This window comes from Hyposmocoma kahamanoa, unplaced genomic scaffold (genome assembly GCF_003589595.1).
Source record: "Hyposmocoma kahamanoa isolate Upper Pololo Valley unplaced genomic scaffold, ASM358959v1 86, whole genome shotgun sequence".
Classification (NCBI taxonomy): Eukaryota; Metazoa; Arthropoda; class Insecta; order Lepidoptera; family Cosmopterigidae; genus Hyposmocoma; species Hyposmocoma kahamanoa.
The window spans coordinates 3,307,633-3,328,660 of record NW_020654289.1 but is presented as its reverse complement, the minus strand read 5'-3'; the positions used below and the strand labels follow the sequence as shown (position 1 = coordinate 3,328,660).

Sequence of the window (21,028 nt, the reverse complement as noted above, 5' to 3'; positions counted from 1 at the left end):
AGCGCTGTGGAGATTTCAAAATAACGTAACATGTAATCCCTTAAATTTAAATTGCCTACGTAATTGACTGAAGGCCTAGTGGATTATAATTATTTTTAAGAAAATAAAGAATCACAAAAAAATAATATAACTTTTTACTACAGTTGGTTTTTTACTATACCGTATTGTGTTACCCCTACCATAATTATGCCGAGAACCAAATATATTCGTAAAGTTGTCAGACGGCGTGATAATTGTATCTTGTATCATTAAACTTAACAGACGTCGTCATAATATTGAATATCTGTAATATAAACTACACAAAGATTCGAACGAATTGCGAATGAAACATTAAGTTATATTTTGCGCACGCAATATACATAATATACAGAATTGTGAAAAAAGAAAAGTAAGAAATACTGCTGCTGGTGCTAGGTGATCAACAAACTGCTTAATATACCATACCTACCTCATACTTTTATAAGTATCTAATTATAAGTAAAAACATTTTACACAGCACACACCTTGATATTACAACTAACGGGACAAAATCCTGTGCTTGAGAAATCAAAAAAGAACGCAACGCAGCGGTATCAAAACATTGCCCGTATTTGTGCCCAGGCGCTTGATAAGTTCACGCTCTTAATTCCATCAGATGGGATCATGAAAAATAAAAAAGGTTAATAAAAAACCATGAAAATAAATCCGATCTCATTAAAAATTACTTACACTTGGAATGTTTCCCCATCATTAAGACCTAATAAAATGAACAGCCCTGTAAAATTTTAGAAGTAAGCACCTGTTATTGAACAAATTAAGGGTTTATAAAGATATTAAGCTTGAGGCAATAAATTACGTGGAATATAATAAATGAAAAAAAATGTGACTTAATAAAACAGATTTTCATAAATTTTTCAAGGTTGTTTCTGTACTTTCGATTCTGGGAAACGTTATATTTTTTGTTTAGACTCCATTAGTAAAGATTAAGTCGCTCCTGAGAAACCAACTTGGCCCAAATAAAACTGTAGCGACTGGTGAAAGAGAAAGTAATCAAATTCTGTTGTTCAAAAGCTTTTTCCGATACGATGTCAAATAGGAAAATATTTATTGGGCCGCAATAAATAATATGGACAATGAGATACTGTTCGATGAGAGACGGGAAGTGATAAAAACTTTGGAATAGAGTTTACAGCTATAGGCTTGGAGCAACCATCCATCGAAGTAAGGAAGCCAATAAATCTATGCGGTTCCGATTCTCACATAAATAAAGCTAAGTCTTATGTCTGCGCCCTATACCCTTCATGTTAAGGTTCATATGGGATTGCGGGATTGCTTAAGTCTTATCGGTCTCGCTTACACACCTCTGATGCTTGCCGGAGATAACGATAAATGGCAGTTTTCAGTTCTCAGCGTTTCTTAACAAAGTAAAATCCTGTCAGGATGAAGTGAATTGTAATCTTAAAACTAACATCACAAGAAGTAAACTACTGTTAACCCGGCCAATGACGTGAAAATAATTACGCCGACGGTGACGTTGGGTCATCGTGACCCGAATTTCATTGATATTTTTTTGTAAAATTAAAGTAGTTGTCTAAATTTTAACAAATACGTATTAAGTAAGGGTCGTCAAGACATATACTGAAATAAAAATAATAACAATAAATATTTAATTAGCTTTCTCAATAACACGTGCAAAATCAACATTGAAAACATAATTTTGATATTTCTTTTATTTTTAGTAAAATATTCTGAATAATAATAGCAATTAATAGTCTTATATACTAAAAGAAAGGTCACTCAAACTTATTATTAGAAATTAGTCTTCTACGTCCTCAATCAGAGACGTGCAACTGCTGCAACTATTGCAGTACCTTCCCGTATGATCCGGGTATATAGGTAGTATATATAAATCTAGCATGCATTACATGTATGAGATGTTTTTTTATCCTGTTTGAACGGACATACTTGACATCTCTCGCGTGTGCCAGAGGTTGGTATGTATTGCGTAAATTTGCATCGTCCTTTGAATACCACCAACATTTCATTCATTCAATAGTGCAGTTTTCGCCCGCAGGATACATTTTTGGCATTGTTCAACAAATGCTTTGGAAAGTTCACGTATTGGTGCCAAATGATTAAATTGATGTCTGTCAGCACGCAATAAGCAGCAGGAATAAGATTAATTAATTATAAACAGTAAATAAACCAATAATGTCAGTCACAAAAATACCACGCCAGCGATGACGCTGGGTCATATTGACCCGTTTTGATTTAATGCACGTATTACTTGGCTGTGCAGATGGCTTCACATTTAGTACACCGGCGAGTCGGGTAGAGGAGGGTTGTATCTCCAGCTACTCAAACGTTGAAATCGTGCAATTGGCGTAAAACAAAAATATGCCCGTTGTAAATCGCCTCGGGTCAATACGACCCAACGTCATTGGCGCCGGGTTAACCTCATTAAACTAAATATATCATTTCCTTGTTACAGGTGGATTTGAGGCATTTGAAACAAACACCAGACTCTGATCACATAGGGATGGGGATTGATTTATCAGAATATTACATCTCAGTGGAGTGGGACATAATGCGGGTACCGGCTACGCGGAACGAAAAATTCTACTCCTGCTGTGAAGAGCCTTACCCCGACATCATATTCAACTTAACACTTAGAAGAAAAACCCTATTCTACACGGTCAACTTGATTATCCCTTGCGTCGGGATCTCGTTCCTATCAGTGCTTGTCTTCTATTTACCTTCAGACTCGGGAGAAAAAATCTCGCTATGTATTTCTATCCTTCTCTCATTGACCGTGTTCTTCTTGCTATTAGCGGAAATTATCCCACCAACATCTTTGACAGTCCCTCTACTAGGCAAATATTTGTTATTTACTATGATGCTAGTCACATTATCAGTAGTTGTCACTATCGTGGTGCTAAATGTAAATTTTAGGTCGCCAGTTACCCACCATATGGCCCCGTGGGTGCGGAAAGTCTTTATAGATTTTTTACCCAAAATATTGTGTATACAGAGGCCGGATAAGCCACCTGATGACGATGATGATGAGAATGATAAGCCGACTGAGGTAAGTGACGTAGGCATTTTTATTCACCTACGTAGGCAATCAACGGACAATTTGTAAAGAGAATATTCTAGTAATAAACCGAAATTGCTTTTTTGACCGGCATAAAATTGCAGTAACAATAATGATAATTAAGGTAATTTCTAGAAATGAATTGTCCTAAACATTAAAGCTTGTTTTCATGGATGGATTTGAGATAATTAAAGGTACATTAAGTAACGGTTTGAAATTACCTACTCACTTGGGTCAAAGGTAATTTGTAACATTCTAAAGAACCTTAATTAAAGCACGAGCTGAACCTCTACCCACTTCAAAAAGACCATTAATATCATCCTCATGATATCGATGTTTACATTACCTTGACTCGGCAAACAAGCCCAGCCCCGTTTTAATTAAATTCGCAAAATAAAAGCCTTCGCTAAATGAAGTCCTCCAGATGAATCCCTCTGGAAACGAAAAAAAATAACACACCGTCTTTTCCCGAGGTTTCCTTTCATTCAAAACATTTCATCGGAACTGATTCAATACAAACAAAACGGTATTACACTGAAGTCGCAGCCGCTCTCAACAATAACCATTTTAATTGTCGTCAGCGGCAAAACTCTTCAGGGAAACGATCCTTTCAACGGTATTCTAAATCCATTGTACTCTGTGTGTATCGCGAAAATATCGCTTCCAGCCCAATTTCATTCCATTTCGATTTTCCTTTATTACTCAACGCCGGCGGGCTTAACGAGCGAGCGCGGCCCCCGTTATTTATGTTCCCCTGGTGGTTGCGGACGGTTCGCGATATATACGAGACCCGAAGCCGAAACCTCTACTCCGGCCTAATTGTGTGCCGGCTTAAACCGCGCCGATACACTGGCCCCTCGGAACGGGAGCTGACGTTTTAATCTCTCGACGTTTCAGCTTGATCTGACGGCTACAATTGCTTCTAGCAACGTGTACGCTAGTGAAAAGTCTTTCTTTTAGTTCCTTTATTGTCAGTCAAGTTTAAAGCGTTAGATGCTAATAACTTTTTCTAATTGGTGTCCTAATCTACGTTATCAATCCAATAATTAGAATATTGTTTCGTATACTAACCTGTGAACGTCATTTCAGGTAATAACCGATGTCTTCGGTCCAGATGAGCTGGACGGAAAGTATAAAGAATGGGGCAGTGAGGAGTATGAGCTTCCAGGCATGCCTCCGTCCCCTCCACCCCCTCCAGGTGGTGACGACGAGCTATTCTCACCACCCCCCGGGTCCCCATGCCGTTTAGACTTGGATGACGGCAGTCCATCTCTAGAGAAACCTTACGTGAGAGAGATGGAAAAGACTATAGAAGGCTCCAGGTTTATAGCGCAGCATGTCAAAAATAAGGATAAGTTTGAGAGTGTAAGTAAAGTTCTGTCGAATATCTTCATTGCTATTTCGTGATTATGTAATGCAAACAATATAATTTGTTGCAGGTGGAGGATGATTGGAAGTACGTAGCGATGGTACTTGATAGAATCTTCCTATTTCTATTCACAATAGCTTGTGTCGTAGGTACAGCGCTCATTATATTTCGAGCGCCGACCTTCTACGACAATAGCAAACCAATCGATATTCTCTACTCGAAAATCGCCAAGAAAAAATTGGAGCTGCTCAAGATGGGCTCCGAAGGAGATCCGGGTCTCTGAAATTCGTCTTACGTCTTCGGCCACTCGCCGCCGAAGACGTTCTGGGAGTTGATCGTCATGTGGTGGCACGGATGATCGTATTAGGGATCCCAGAAGGGAATTGTCAGGCGAGAACTATTAGTGCTCAGTGTGGTGCCAAGCGCCCGGTGCGCTACAGGACGTTGTGACGCCGCAAGCGCATCCAAACCGTCTTTTTATATAAACTCGATCGCGAGACTGTGTCCGTCGATAGTCGCAACAGCGGAGCAACCTCAAGACATGGCCGTTTTCTGTTGACGCCGCCACAACTATTTTTATATTAGACGCCGAAACGTTTATATCTTAAGCAAGTATTCTTTTGTATGTTTTCATCGGAACGATTTCTTTTTCAGGAATTATTTGATACGACGCACAAACATTGTACAGAATTATCTTTAGGGGTTTGTATTTAATTTCTCGCGATAGTATTTAGTTGTCACGATGATAACGGGCATATATAAGCAGTTACTTACTATAATGTTTACTTCGAATAAAATCGAGCTCAATTTCGTAATGTAGGTAATCTAATAAAAATATTCAATCGACGTCGATTAGCATCAAACATAATTTATAATAGTTGAAGCAAACGTCCTTGAGGAGCCGGACATTGTAGAATTGACTTGTATTAATAATGGTGATGTAATTTTGAATTAAACTTTTAGTATTTGATAAACTACGTACTCGCGTAAAAATCATAAGGACAATATCGAGTAATAATTGACGAATGGTAATAATTTCCCTGTAGTTGTAATGAAAATATAAGGGATTGTAGATATTGTTAGGTCTAAAGCCTAGTTCAAGAGATATAAAAAGACACTTATCATAATGCCGTATAGTTGATAGAGTCACATTGCAAGGTGATATTATTTGACTAGATATATTTGAGAAACGCAATTGACTGCCAATTGTACATTTTTATAAAGTCGATATTCTTAGATAGTTCGATAACTTGTTTTTATTACATTTTTTAAAATGGTGTGCCAAACTTTGAGCCGATACCGCCAGCGCCGAACGCAGGCCGACGGGTGCCGAAATTATCTTTTTCTACGCTCGTTTACTTCATACTTTGAAGGTAGATGATTTGCTTGGTAATTTTAGTTCGGAGGTAATAATAATAACGAATGCTAACCCTAAAAACGTAATGACTGAATGTTTTTTCTCTAATGAATTATGCTTAAGTTTTGCGCCTCTCATCGCGCGGGCGTTTCTTCCGTACTTTAATGTAATTACAGTAAATTCACTAATAATCCTAGCGTACAGGGTAACATTAGTACACAAGTTTCTTCTCCTTGTTTTTAATTCTCACAAATTTTCACCGATTGGAAGTCTTTTACTCACTTATCGGCACTTTACCACTTACAACTTTTAGATAATAAATCATTGTTGAGGTTTGTGACCCTAGTCAGTAACTTAGGTAACCTGTCGTTTATTTGTACCTAGACTAGTTTCAAAGGTAGACATTTAATTTGATCTACTATTAAGTGTTACTCATTCATGTCGCAGTTAATTTGGTAGACAATTTTAATTATTTGATACACTGTCGCATTAAGCGTTTTTACCTCACTTTTACCCATTTTATAGGGTATTGTAGCAAACTATCTTAAATAAAATAATATTTTGAGCCGCGTATTTGATATGTCAAAGTAACTCATGATAATGTTTATTAGATAATTAGATAACTCTATAAATGAACCACAGCGAGCAGTTAGGAAAACAGGGATGGTTATAGTAAATTATTCAACTGTTTTGTGTGAGTTGTCTTCATATATTATACATATATGTAAGTGTTATTGAGTGTGTATAGCTGTTTGTGTCTGAAGCGTACACCGGGCTAGTATAGTTTAGAAAATACGTAATGTACGTAGACATAAACGTTAACTTGCGTGGATTATGGTCCTAATGCAATTTGACATACGAAAGATGTTTTAAGTTGAATATTCGGCATTCTGTCTATCCAAATACCTTTTTTTCTGACACCAAGTAACGAGACGAACAAGTCGTGTACCTGGTGGTATAAGCAACACGCAAACCGGAATGATTCAAGAGCTACTGCCACTGCGTCCGAGACTCTGAAATATAAGTTGATAACTCCTATGTGCCCGTAATTTCCTCACTTAATGCAGTAGGTCATACAGTATTTACTGGACAAACTTTTTCGAAAATGTATCGTCCGTCATGACTCATGATTATGTTTCCAATATCATACCGACGCTTGTCTCCCGCTGGGCTAGACAGAGATTGACTGAGATACCTCCTTCGTTTCCTTCATTCGAATCAGTCTCTTTATACACACTGACCCAGCCTTTATCAAGGACATCCTCAATCTGGTTGATATATTGACGCCGTGGTCGACCTTTTCCCATGTTCCCCTCCGCGTTCGCTCTATAAATGTGTGTCATTATTACTAACATCTCTTTTTCTCATATAACCATATAATGCCTTGTTTGCATTATCCACTTTTATCAGTTATCAAACAATTGTATAATTGTATTTGTTTACTATCTCGTTATTTGCTTTACGAGAAATTTGTAGTTTGTAACGCCCTTTCAAAAGTCACATTTAGCCTCACTCTATTCGTACTAAGAAGTGTCTTGTAAATCTTTAATAATTGTGACAGGTCTTAGAGAGCAAAAACATGACGTGAGAGCGTCAATGACCCGACGGTTAGCACTATGAGCACTAGATGAGGAGACCCCGTATCGATTCCCGATAGGACCAACTTGGGAAATAAACTTTTCTAAATTTATTCTTGTTTGGGTGTGTTATCTGTGTCCTAATTTGAAACGAGCTATATTGATTTACACCATTTTACGATTTAGCGTAGTGGAAGCATGTACGGGTTAAATTAGCTATATTTATAAATTTGGAATAAAGCATTTCCACCATGCTCTTTATTAACCAATTGTCAACTAGAGGGCGACAGTTGCCAATATTATAACATTCATTTAAGTTCACTTCTCCAAGGACGCAATTGCCCCATAGATGCATCCGCACCAGTCGGCTTCAATCTGTTGTTTTACCTTTGATAGTCCGAATTTCAACCTTAAAATCTTTTTTGGCTGTCATCTTGTAGTAAGACAATGCCGTGGAAGCTCGCTAAAGGTTGATCGAAGTAATTTAACTCCGTATTTTCAGTAGGTGGTCGTTTCGACCCGCGTTTTGGTAATATTAACATATGAAAGGCACTAATTATGTCTGATTCTATCTGCGATGGAATTTTATATGGAATTGTTTTGATATGACGTACTATGTCCTGTCCTAATCAATTTTAAAGGTAACAAGGAAGTAAATTTACTAATTACGCACCTATACCGACCATTGATATAAGACAGTATACTAAGATTCCGCGCTGCAAAGAATTGCTAATAAAATGACTAGCAGGACATAATACTGTCTGTCGTTGACGTTAAAGTTTATTTTCTAACGTACTCACTCGCGTCGATAAATAAAAATTAGTAATGTGCTATTGCACGCACCGAACACACCAATTTAGCAATTAAATAAATAATAATTATCAATAACGAAATAAATAAAAATAAATTATTTATATAATAAGCTAAGTCTGCCGGCTTCCCACCGTGTATTCCTACAACCATTCAACGTTTTATTGTAAATATTATCTAGATAAGACTCTGTTGTTATTTTTATATGACTGCAAGAAATAGATACTCCTATAACACCATAGGTTAATAATAATGTTATGGAATACAAGAGTTAGAATGGCTTAACATGGGGCGTACGGAAACAAAAACAAACAATACCGACTGTACTAAATTGTTGAACGAACGTGTGTGAATCGACTGTGGTTTCACGCGGTTAGAAAGCACTATTCCAGTAACCATTCATACTTAATGCTATAGTTTGTACCTAGCTAGGCTAGCACAAGACCTTAAAAAAAAAGAAAGCTAAAGATTCAGGGTCGTATTCTAGAACTCTACTCAATGCTCAAGTCAGGATTTGAGTATGGTTTAAAGCACTCGAAATCATACTCAAGTCCCTGCCATTAGGGTCGTATTCCCAGTGCTTGTGTTCCCAGTGCAATCCTGACTTGAGCATTGAATAGAGTTCTAGAATACAACCCTCAGTGTGTTTTGAATATGTGTAGTGCATGCGAGTGTGTTTGTGTTAAAGTATGTGACATTTTATACACTTTTTATGTTTGGTTTCCGTATTGAGTTGGGAGAGATAATTTTCAAAATACTTTACATATTTATTACGAGCTGAACAGGACATATTACTAGACGAGGCGAAGACATGGAGTAAAGCGGACGTAGATAAACGAATGGTGACCAAGAAATGGTTATAGAAACGTAGGATGTTCTTGGGCCTTACTCTCGAAGCTAGATACTAGTCAAACCCAATGTGACTGCGGTGCCCCAACACAGTCCATGCAGCACTTACTGTTGTGCCCCTTGTGTCCTTGTGTCTGTACGAGAGAAGATCTCTACGCGGCCACGGACTGCGCAGTCAAAGTAGCAACGTACTATGCAGAGTCAATATAGACGTAACATAAAAGAAGCATCGACAATTAATAAGAACTCTCAAGACACTAAATCTTTGGTTACGGCAGTTTTCCCACTATGAATGACTTACAGAGTTGAGTTTCGATCGTGTCTAGAACGAAGAACGTATGACAACCCAATTCGATAGTTTCAAACGGCTAGTTTGACATTTTCGAACGTGTCTTTACTTTGGCGGACTTTGAGGATAGTCCCGAGGTCATCCATAATGAGAAAACGGTTGTAGGTAACTACGGATTTCGAGAGTAGGGCCACTGTAGCGAGGTGGGTGGATGACATCATCAAAGTTCCGAGTCATAGATAGTTGGAACTAGCATAAGATTAGTGGATGTCATAAATACGAGAAGCTTATAACCAGTGGATGATGTCGGGCTGTAGATGGTGATGATGAAAATGATATTTACTAAGAGTCTATACAGCCTCAAATGGCTTTGGTTCCGAATAACAGTGAAAGCGTGGAATCAATAACTTTGGAAAAAAATATACAGTAAAATTGATATGGTGTGAAAACATGATTCTTCAAATAATCTCAGTACAGATTACTAAAAAAACCGACCTCAAAGGTACGTGGAATTAGATCTATTTGCTAAGTTTTATTGAAATATCTCCTAGTTCGCCACTATACAGGACTTGATACTGGAGATAATAATAATCGGTTCTCACTACTCAAAGTATATTGAGAGAAAAACGCCTTGAATTGGAGATATAGCAAAATCAACCATTAAAATAATTGCTCCTAAATTAAAGTTAGGCGCTATTTATAAAAATGAATCTTCACGCGTGAACAGCCACTCTTAAAGGTGAATGATTTTCTTCCAAAAAGAAATGGGACCACTATGGAAGTACCCCCTTTCCAACAAAAAAGAATCATGAAAATCGCTTTACAAATACCGGAGTTATCGCGTAACAAAAAAAAGAAGGTACAGTCGAGTGGAGAACCTCCTCCTTTTTTGAAGATTCATTATATACTTTACATACACCAATGATTTTTTTAATATCGAACTGTACGATATACGTTTTTCAAATCGATTTAATTTTATTTGTAAAAAAAAATTATTCTGAAATTAAGCCAGTGTCCCTGCTGAAAACTATCGAATTCGAGCTGAGGTAGTATCCACTCTTAATCAACATTCCTAATTCGTCCTGCTATCGTCCTTTCCTGATTCGTCTCCTACCATAGTCACCTAGTATTATGGCGTTTTAATCCATTCTTTCTCTTGCCTATTTCAAATCATGTAGTTTCCATACGAGACAAAATGTACACGACCGTTAATCTTACGTATATTGTACGAAAGCTAAATTCTATTATAGGAAATTTTACAAATGTCATGAGAAATTGGCTGCCAAGTGGATTATGGCTTCAAAAATGGGTCTCGACACACCAGAACCTAAATTAGCAAAATATATATTAGGCTATGTTGTTAGGGTTACCTTAACTGGATGAGCTGAGCCAATACAACGACTTATAACCCTGTGGTTTAATAAACACGTATAAATTATCTTTTTGCCGACTCTTGCTCAATTAACTACGTAAATTATAAACCAAATGAGGTATCACTAAGTAAAGATCATCTGCTTACAAAGATGGGCAGTGGGTTAAAACCCAATCAACCTGTTCGAGTTTTAACCGGGTTCTTACCCAAAATCGTGGGCAACAATGGGTACGGAAACGAATAATGGAATTTAGTATAATTCTTTAATTATTACAAATTTCGATGTAAACAATCGTACTTCACGCCAAACTTACCCTGCAATTCTATGGATTCTCACTACTCTGGATGCACATTACGATACAATTTATGAAGATCTATCTATTCAATATAAAGACAAATGGAATCGTCTAGCTCAGAAAGTAATAAATATTCTCTAAATGTATATATGTAAATTTGAACAAAATTCTATATACAATATTTTGTTGCACATAGTCTGCCATCGATTTCGGGAGTTAATAGGTTTTAACCCGGGTTAAAACCCGTCCACTTGCTCATTTCTGTCTGCCTGCCATCCTGCCTTGTGACTGTGCTTTTCGACATCGTGTGTGGTTACCGTTGTAACTCATCTTTTCTTCGACACACCACACTTGAAATCACATCGTGTGTACCTACCGTCACGTTTGAGATATGTGAATAATGATAATAGCGCAGTGAATAACCACAACACTCAGTCTAATACGATAAACATAGAATTTTTCTTTCTGTGATTTGAAAAATTGGTTGTATACTTGTTATTGTCTAAAAGGCAAACCACGTTTTGAGTTTATGTAGCTTTTATTAGTTTTTTAAAGTAATAATACTTCCTGTTGTTTTGGTCTATTTGATAAACTTCTGTAGTTTGACTATATTAAGACGACAGCTCCTGTGTGAGTGCGGGGTGCGCGAGGAAAAGACCCGGAAGTAACGATTGGTTGGTTTACGCTGCGCCTTTTGCGCGTTAGTTTTTTTAACCAATCAAATTGAATGAAGCCCTAACGTCCCCCGTATTATATAAGGAACCTACTTAAAATTGTTGTCCTAAAATGAAAATTGTTAGTCAATCAGACGTGTCAGTCTGTATGTAACGTTTCGGGTGATAAACGGGTTTAAAAGTAGTTTTGTCGTATATGTCTGGAGGTAGATAGGTAAAAAAATAAATTTAACAATAAATCAACAAGCTAGACTCATCTGTTTGTAAGTAAGTTAACATGGGTACGTGTTTAAGTGGTATATAATTAGCTTCTCAATGTTTTAGGGTTAGACGACGAATGAGTCAACTCGTAAACGCACTGTCAGATAAATTTGTTGTGACACATATTATTTAACATTACGTTATATTTGTATTGATGATCGTGTATGTTTAATATGGGAATTTGTGCCAAAGCGATTTGATAAAACTGCCATCAACAAGTCCAAGACTTTAGCTTTATAAGAATACTTCGTCAAAGATATATTATTCATTCTTGTATGTTATATATTGTCTTATATATATTTATCAGCGGATTTATCTACAATGGGTTATGGGGTTGCAAACTCATAGTCAGCTATCATATGGCTGTCAGTAATTTTAAGAAATCAACGTAACCGATATGTTGGCGTGTAAATATAGAAGATCAACATAGAAATTTAAATAATATTTATTAATGGCAAGTTATTTTTCTACGTTCCTTTCACGTTGCCTTTAGTGCTAAATTAGATTGGTAGTCGAGTCGAGTAGAATGTTGTCGTTTTGTTTCCTGTACATATATACAAACTTAAGTCATTCGAAGTTTAATACATTACACAATGTTCGTTTTTTCTTTGTAATTGCAATTTTTTTTCACATTTTTTGTTTACGATGTTTTTTTTCGTTTTAAATTGAAAGGAAGTCAAAATAACAGATTGGTTAACGAATAATCCGTAACGCTTTATAATTAGGTTCATGGAAAACTAGAGTAAACACTTTTGGAATGTTGCTTTTTGCACTTTACTTCTCGTTTTTTCTTTACTTTTTTTTTATAATATTTCTCGCAATTAAACTTTATATATAATGATGAAATACTCTTTACAATATAAATATTATGTAAGGTAGTCATATTCGCATGATTAATCGAACGTCTTCCAAAGTGACGTAAGTTCTTTTTTTGGTTACATTTGTTTTAAAATAAAACCACTTCATAAAACGTAATATGTAATATATTCCATATAGATACATCACTATGACGTATATGTTAAAAACATTTTGTTTTCTATTTATAATATTTATATTGTACTAGTTCATGTAATACGCGTAATACATAGAATATAAATTGTGTACTAGGTACATGAAATCACACAAAATTTGCGTTGAGCTTCCAACACGATTAGATGTATATACAGAAATAAAAATCCATTCTCTTTTATAATAACTTTTTTCTATCTTTAGAAACTAATACTTATTTTTAGGTGAAAGGCGCACCTCACCGCTCGTTTTCTGCAATTGACGGGGAGTTTAGGAGAGCATTAATGCTCTATCAATTGCAAATTTCACTTAGTTTGCAGCGTCTGAAACCCCGATGTAGCTTGGACACGCCATAGAATAGTAAAGTAAAACAAGTAGTGCAACTCCCGCCTATATAACGCATCAATGCCTACACGTCGCTCAGAGAGTAGGGTTGTCAGGTCTATATTTTATTTGTACCTACTGGTTGTAGACAATAAAAAATTACGGTGTTCTTTACAGTATTCTTGTGCTATGTTGAGATAATGTTTGTTAAATACAGTACTTACGTATTAATTAATTTTATATTCACATCGCGTATCGGTGTCTGGATTATGAATGTATGATTATGAATTAGAAATAAAATAATGAACAGTTCCTCTTCGTCTTCTTAGGTTGCTAACAGATTGATGCAGCTAATGCGTGGAGTAATCAAGTTCATGCAGCCGAGACTTTCACTGCATGTAAATTGATAACGACTACACGCACTAACTGCATGCAGCCAATCTCGGCTGCATGAAGTTGGTTTCGACTGCATGGGATTAATGCGTGAAGTTAGTTCCGACTGCATGAACTGCAAACATGCAGTCAATCAGCAGCCTTATATGGCATTGACTACAATGCTACCCATACCCATTGTGGGGAAAAGGTTTGGCAATCGGCATAAGATACTCGACGATTGTTCTTCAGGGTGCTACGTCGTGCAGGGAGGTATCTTTCGTGCACACCTTGAACAATTCTGATTTAAGGCACTCTTGTTAGAACAACTAAAAACACAGTGATTTCAATTCTGTAATGAATGGCGTGTGCCATAACCCGTGTTGTGCTACTCGAGTACACTGCGAGATTACGCAAAAGTGTGCGTCTGTACACGCGCGCACACATACAAGCTGCGCTGCTGCGTTGAAGTAACATTACTTGTCATATTATACTATGGCTATAGCGAGTGGTAGGTGTGCTTCGTACCTTAACAAAAAGGCTTACAATATTTTATATCTCTTATGAGTCTAATAGGAAAATAAAAAATTTTGAGCTTGTAAACGATTGAAATAACGAAATAATTTTGAAAGAGAATTATTGTAATTGAGACACAACAAATGTTATTATAAAATTGAGAATCGTAAATATTGTAAGCTTGTTTTTATTTAAGTATTCAGTTGTTTCTAACCTTTGAGTTTATTGATATTGTTCTAAAAAATGTGCCAACCAGTATCTACTGAATTAAACGAGTACTTAACAATGTAGCCAAAGTACATCGTTTTGTAAATTCAGGTCGAAACAACTGGCAACGTTTGTAAATTCTTAACTTCTAAGATTTTGTACTTAAGATTTAATTGAAAAGCAATTTTAATATAATTGATTTATGTATGTCTATAATTAATTAATTATCTTTGATGAATCAAGTAATAATTATTTTTAAAATCACCTCAATGGTTTTAGGAAGTAGGAGATAAAAAACAAATTGGAAATATTATATTTTATTTTATAATTGTGCATCTTTAATATACCATAATGAAGATTTTAGAAATATGGATGAGCCATGTGGTTGATAAATACGAAACTGATAAGATTGATGTCCAGTAGTAATGAAGTACTAAATAAATGAAAACTGTCAATTGTCAAGAATGTATAATACTCAAACTTGCTGCTTAGAAGTCATATATATAAGATAGCTTGTTCAATGTTGACAAATGTATTCGTTTAAACTTTGTATCTTTTTCTGTTACATTGTATTAAACGAAACTTTTAAGAATAAAAAATAGGGCATAGGAATGCGCCCTGGGTGACACCTTCCTATCCTACTTACATAATTAATTTGCTTGCATAGTGTTATTAAGGAATTTACAATAACTCTCCTAATTCCTAAAACATCACTGTCAATGTCATAATTGTCTAGGTTAAGATCAATGTATGTTTCAAAATGTCTTGTTAATGATAATAATTAATGTCTTCTAGTGCTAATGAATTCTTTCGTTTGTTATTGAATTATTTTTCACCTTTCTCGTCACGAGTAACGGTATTTGACGAGTGGAAATTTAAATTCACTCGTTTAAACGCATTTTACGTAGTGTGTTCATTAGGGCGATACTTTGTAATTTTATTAAGTTCTTCTTATAGTACCTCTCCGCCTAGTGAAAGTTTGCCACCAATTTTGTATACTGCATTGGTCTCGCGAGAGGTGTAATATGTTGCCTGAGCTCGCAACTCCTGTCCTTCAATGCTATCACGCCACATGAATATGATAATATTTGATTAACAAAGACCTTGTAACGCTACGTAGCCACTATGTTTAATTTTTTAATCTTTCCTCGTACTTGTCACGTAACTTCTCATTCATTCATACAACATTCTTTTTAATGTTTTTATTGGTGTAATTTCTCTTTCAATATTTTTCGATCTTGTAGGTTTTCTTTTTGAGTGAATAAAAAGTGAAATATAACAGCGGTTGAAATTTCCACTCGATCAAATGGACCAGTGAAAACGACATTTGCAAAACGAACACCATACTAATAATACAAATTATAGATTAATAGAGAATAACATGAGAGTGAATTCCTACATTTATTTTAATATTAAGGTATTCTAATGACACACAATAATAGTATAATAGTCTATTACGGATCTCACTAGTCACATAGTATTAGTGTTTGTTCGTTATCAAGATGCCACTGAAGTATTTTTAAGGTTTATGCACTATGAAATTATAATAAAAAATATATAAATAATAATAAATACATAGGACGTTTTAAGTCATAATAGCTCAATAATTTATGAAAGTGTATAAAAATAAGCAATTATATAAATAATAATGTTTAGGTTATTACGCAGAATTAATGTAAGCGCGAATATACATAATAGATTTAAACGCTAAGGCATAGACATAAGTTCCATTTTGTAATGATAAAATTAATAAATCAAGCACTACCACATACTATTATGAATACACTCATGACTTCTTACTGCTAACATTGAAATGTATTATAAATATGAACTATAAATATTAAATGTTATGCGTTAATAATAAATAAGTGTTTCCTTTGAATATCCCGTTCCTTCAAAAGAAACTAAATGATCCACTTGGTTCCATTGATAGGACTTCTTAATGGAACTAAATAGACTCGCACGCACGAGGGTTGGGAAAACCTGTCAAAGGAGTGAAGTGGATTAACGGAATTTGTTATTAGTTAAAATTACTCACTTTCAAATACAAACATTATATAATATGCACCACAGATACAGGTTCCAGACCTGTCGAGTCGAAGGAATTATTTTTTGTATTAAAATATAACAAACCACTGGAGTACCATCGTGATATTCAATGAAAATCAAAACCTATTACAATTAAAATGCGACATCTCACGTCAGACTCTGGTAGCTGAGAAGGTACCAGCTAAGTAAGAAGTTTCATAGATCTCTCACAGGTGTCGCTTATGGTCGAAAAAATCCACTACAAAAGATCTGTAACACTTATACTCTGTCTTTTTTGAAGACAGAGCAAAATGACAGTTGATTGCGCAAAGGTGCTGTCCGCTTGCAAGCTAGTGATTGCAGTCGATAAATGTCATATCGACTATCGATTGAACGTTGGTTGCGCTTGTGAAATAAATAGGCGAAATTGTTTCATTTGATTCATCATCGGCCCATTATACGTTCAACTGTTGGGCACATTTGATTTGTTGATTTTTGAAAATTCAATCATAAGCTAAATTTAAAAGTATGTATATTAAAAATACTAATAGGATACATATTTAATTTTTTTTTATTTTAATTTAATATAATTCTATACTCAAATACGTCTGTCATTCATTATCAAAATGTGTATGACTAAAAATTGATTTTGATACGCAATTGGTAATCATTAGAACGTCATAACATATACAATTCAGGAATTTTTGGCAAAATATTACCTACGTTCACAATCTATCGATAAAACTGTCGACAACTATTACATGACTATTTAAAATTTTACGAAAGCTGGCAACCGGGCAATCGTAATTTTACTCCATCTTCAAAAAAGACAGACTATAGAGAAATTCGTAAGGTCTCTTGTCTCGATCTGTAGCTCAGTTGGTAGAGCAGTGGCCCTGGTTAGGTACAGATACAGACATGGATGTGGGCAAGGGGTTGAGGTAATAGTGATAGAAAGTACGTTCGATCCACATGATTTTATTATAGAAGTATAACAAGGAAAACGTGAAGGAAGGAAGATAGGAATCACATTTAAAGTATAGGCTATAACAAAAACAGGTAGGTATAAAAACAGGTACCTACTATAATATAAAAACACTCCCTACAGATTATAACTTATAGTTTATTATTACATGATTAGTGAACTTGCCCCAAAGGACCTGTATTCGTATCATTGCTGCTTATAAGCAATTAGGTTTACATGGTACGAGGATACGGTCTTTTCTCTCCGAGAATTTTGATGGGAGTGGCGACGGAACGAAGCACAGTAAGAATTACGAGGCAAAAGAAATAGAGAACGATTCAAAATTTCAAAAATAAGTGGCCGGGAACCAGAAAAAGGAGAGATAAAAAGGTGGGATGAAAGAGGTCGCGTTGTCACAAGGGGAACTATATATCTATAGGACGCATGAAGGGTTAGAAAAAACGAGCCTAAAAGAACTTTATTCGCTAGAACTTTTTTTTATCCAAAATTACTACTGAAAAGCGCCCAAGGTTTCAAAGATGTATCGACATTTGGTGCAGGGGCGTTATAATATCCTTGAGCCAAGTCCACAAGTGACACTGGGCACTTATACTGATCACAGCTGTCCAGAAGTTTGCCAAGGCGGTGTGCTGAATCGTATATTTCGTGCTCGGCGGGCTCGTAGGGAAGAACTTTGGACATTGGAAACCTGAAACCAATGTAAGTACTGTACTGAAGTATATATTTTTTAAGTTACACGGTAGTCGAGAATAAATAAGGTCCAAAATTGTTATTTGTCGTGCAAGGCTGCAAAGTTGTTGTTTGACGCAAGCGCTTGTAATACACCTGGGTAAGTGAAGGAGCCTAAGATTGAACTATGAGCGAAGCGAATACATTGGTTCGAAAATAGACTCCTGAGCGTAGCGAGGGTTTCAAGACACGAGATGCAAAACAACTTTACTGCCGAGCGAAACACACAACTTTTCACCTCACTATAACGAGGAAAATGGTAGATGAAAGAAAATCAGTTGAACTGTAACAAATTAGTTTTAATAAATAAAATATTAATTTTATCAACAATCAACAATATAAATAACGACAAATCGCGTAGTTGAAAGTGTCATTATGATTCTTTTTCTCATGAAAAGAAAAAGTTCGGTGCACCACAGCCTATCTTCAAGTTCGAATTCCAAAAACCTTCTCCATGCCAGCGTGGAACAACGCTTTTGTGCGCAGATTTCTAATGAGAAAGAAAGCCTATTCCGAGCTAGTGAGGTGAAAATATAATTTCATGGGTTTTAAACAAATTTATTATTTTTATTTTTTGATTATGTTTTTTATAATTGAGACTCTTAACATGCAGAAAAACTATTATTATATTGACGACCTCGGTGTCCTAACGATTAACAATATAGGCTCTGGATGTGCAGGACACGGACTCAATTCCAATTACTCGTATTACTCGGTTGGACCAATTTGGGAAAAGACTTTTCTAAATTGGTTCTGGTCTAACTGTTGTGGGAAGTGCCCCAGAGTGAATTCCGTTGCTCTGGTACTCAACATACAGGGAATTCCCAAGTTTGAGACCAGGCAATTGATTTGGTTGTCTTGTACATTATTATTATTATTATACATATTATTAATAAATAAAAAATATTTAAAAAATATTGCTTAAATTACAATCAATAAAATTTACAGTTAAAAGCCAGTCTATTAAATGTTTTTAGTATCTGTGTTAGGTGGACTCGCTCTTTTTAATCTCAGAAATTTATAATTATACCATCACGCCTTTCTCCCATTGAAGTAGGCCTATGCCTACCTGGTCTCTATCACAAACCTCCACTCATCTGTATCTACATACGATCTCGCACGCGTCCATTGGTACTTTTAATTTAACTTTTTTCTGACAACCTCTTTAATAACAAAGGTCATAAGTTTTCAGTAATCAACACATTCGCACGAGCTACATACTATGCCGCCCTAAATATTTGTAAGTGACGTAGAACATAGCATAATTTATTTCGTTTCATCAAAGAACGTAAGATAACGTTATTTGCCTACACAAAATCTTAATACTGACGTCATAACATATCAAAATGTTGAATCTCTAGCAACACGCAGTATCGAAATTTCACAGGATAAGTAAGCACTGTTAACACATACCAATGACCTCTGGCATACACGCGCACCGTCTGTAGACGATTTATAAGTTTATAATGAAGTAGCAGGTGAGCTCGTTATGAAAGAGTTCGTCCAGGGAAGTACGTAGGGCACTCAATAAGTTTTGAGATGCTCGAAATTTAAAAATGGAACGCACCCGTATTATATGTTTTTAAAAAGCAAATTTATTTAAAAATAGATCACCAAAAGCAATTTAGATAAATTTAAAAAAAAAATGACATTGTTAGTCATTTTATTACAACGCTTCCCGCGCTTTTTCTTTACAATAATGGATCTTAACCGTGAACATTTGCGTGCTATGATCTTCTATGATTTTAAATGTGGTTTAACTGAACAATTGAGTTTGGAACGTTTGCAGTCAGCATTAGAGGACTCTGCTCCTTCTCGTGCAACAGTTTTTAGGTGGTTTAAGGAATTTAAAAGAGGCAAAACTAACCTTGAAGATGACCTAAGAGGCGGACGCCCGGAAACAGCAGTTACTGCAGAAAATGTGTGGACGTCTGAAATGTTGGTGCGAGAAGACCCACGAATCACGTACACGAACATTGAGAAGATCCTAGGCATTAGTTCGGGAAGCGTCAATACTATCCTGCATCAACATGTTGGAGTGAGGAAGCTTTGTTGTCGATGGATCCCACGATTGCTCTCCGGTGCTGAAAAACAGGCTCGAGTGGATTGGTGCCGAGAAATGCTTATACGTTTCGAAAACGGGACATCGAGACGTGTTTCAGAAATCGTTACTGGTGATGAAACATGGATCTATCAATATGATCCAGAAAGCAAGAAGCAGTCGTCGGTGTGGGTCTTCGCAGAGGGACAATTACCGACAAAGTTGCAAAGACCTCGAAACGTCGGCAAAAAAATTGGTAGCTAGTTTTTTTTCTCGGAGCGGACATTTGTCGACGTCAATGTTAGAAAATAGTACGTCTGTTAATTCAGAATGGTACACAACAGTAGCATTGCCAAAAGTTTTCCAAGCTGTGCGGGAGAGGAGACCAAAGACCGGGCTTCGGGGAATCATGCTACATCACGATAACGCCTCTTCACATACGTCCCTCAGAACAAAGGCGTTTATTGAGGAATCTGGTATAGAAACCTTAAATCACCCGCCGTACAGCCCTGACTTGGCTCCCTGCAATTTCTTTTTGTTCCCAACAGTGAAGGATAAAATCAAAGGAAAATTTTTTTTGAGTGTCGAAGAGGCAGTAGCTGCCTACGAAATGGCAATTTCAATGTTGACGGATCAAGACTGGCAAAAGTGTTTTCAGAGTTGGTTTAGACGAATGAAACTTTGTGTAGATAATGATGGAGAGTATTTTGAAAAAATGTAAAATAAATTATATTAATATGTTTGATATTTTTTCTTTATCTCAAAACTTATTGAGTGACCTACGTACTGCCACCTTACCTATTTCTGCCGCCAAGCAGTAATCTTAGCATTACTGTGTTCCGGTTTTGAAGGGTTAAGGTTGCTGGTGAAATTACAGGCACATGGGACTTG

General features: G+C 36.0%; 2 protein-coding genes across 4 annotated transcripts in view; one reads left to right on the top strand and one right to left on the bottom strand.

Moving 5' to 3' along the window:
- The window catches only part of LOC113234682 (acetylcholine receptor subunit alpha-like 1), a 516,505-nt gene extending 510,199 nt beyond the window's left edge, over positions 1-6,306 (top strand). For 2 of the 3 annotated variants that reach the window (XM_026470115.1, XM_026470116.1), the window contains 3 exons: positions 2,471-3,064; positions 4,163-4,438; positions 4,513-5,885. In XM_026470115.1, coding sequence (XP_026325900.1) covers positions 2,471-3,064; positions 4,163-4,438; positions 4,513-4,725 — 1,083 coding nt within the window. In that variant the 3' untranslated portion in view covers positions 4,726-5,885. Of the gene's footprint in view, positions 1-2,470; positions 3,065-4,162; positions 4,439-4,512 lie in introns of all 3 variants that reach the window. The other variant, XM_026470117.1, reaches the window with a different exon arrangement.
- An 11,493-nt stretch (positions 6,307-17,799) lies between these two features.
- The window catches only part of LOC113234815, a 36,938-nt gene continuing 33,709 nt past the window's right edge, over positions 17,800-21,028 (bottom strand). Inside the window, exon 4 of the mRNA XM_026470313.1 lies at positions 17,800-18,055. Within this exon, the coding sequence (XP_026326098.1) occupies positions 17,845-18,055 (211 nt within the window). The 3' untranslated portion in view covers positions 17,800-17,844. The remainder of the gene's footprint in view (positions 18,056-21,028) is intronic.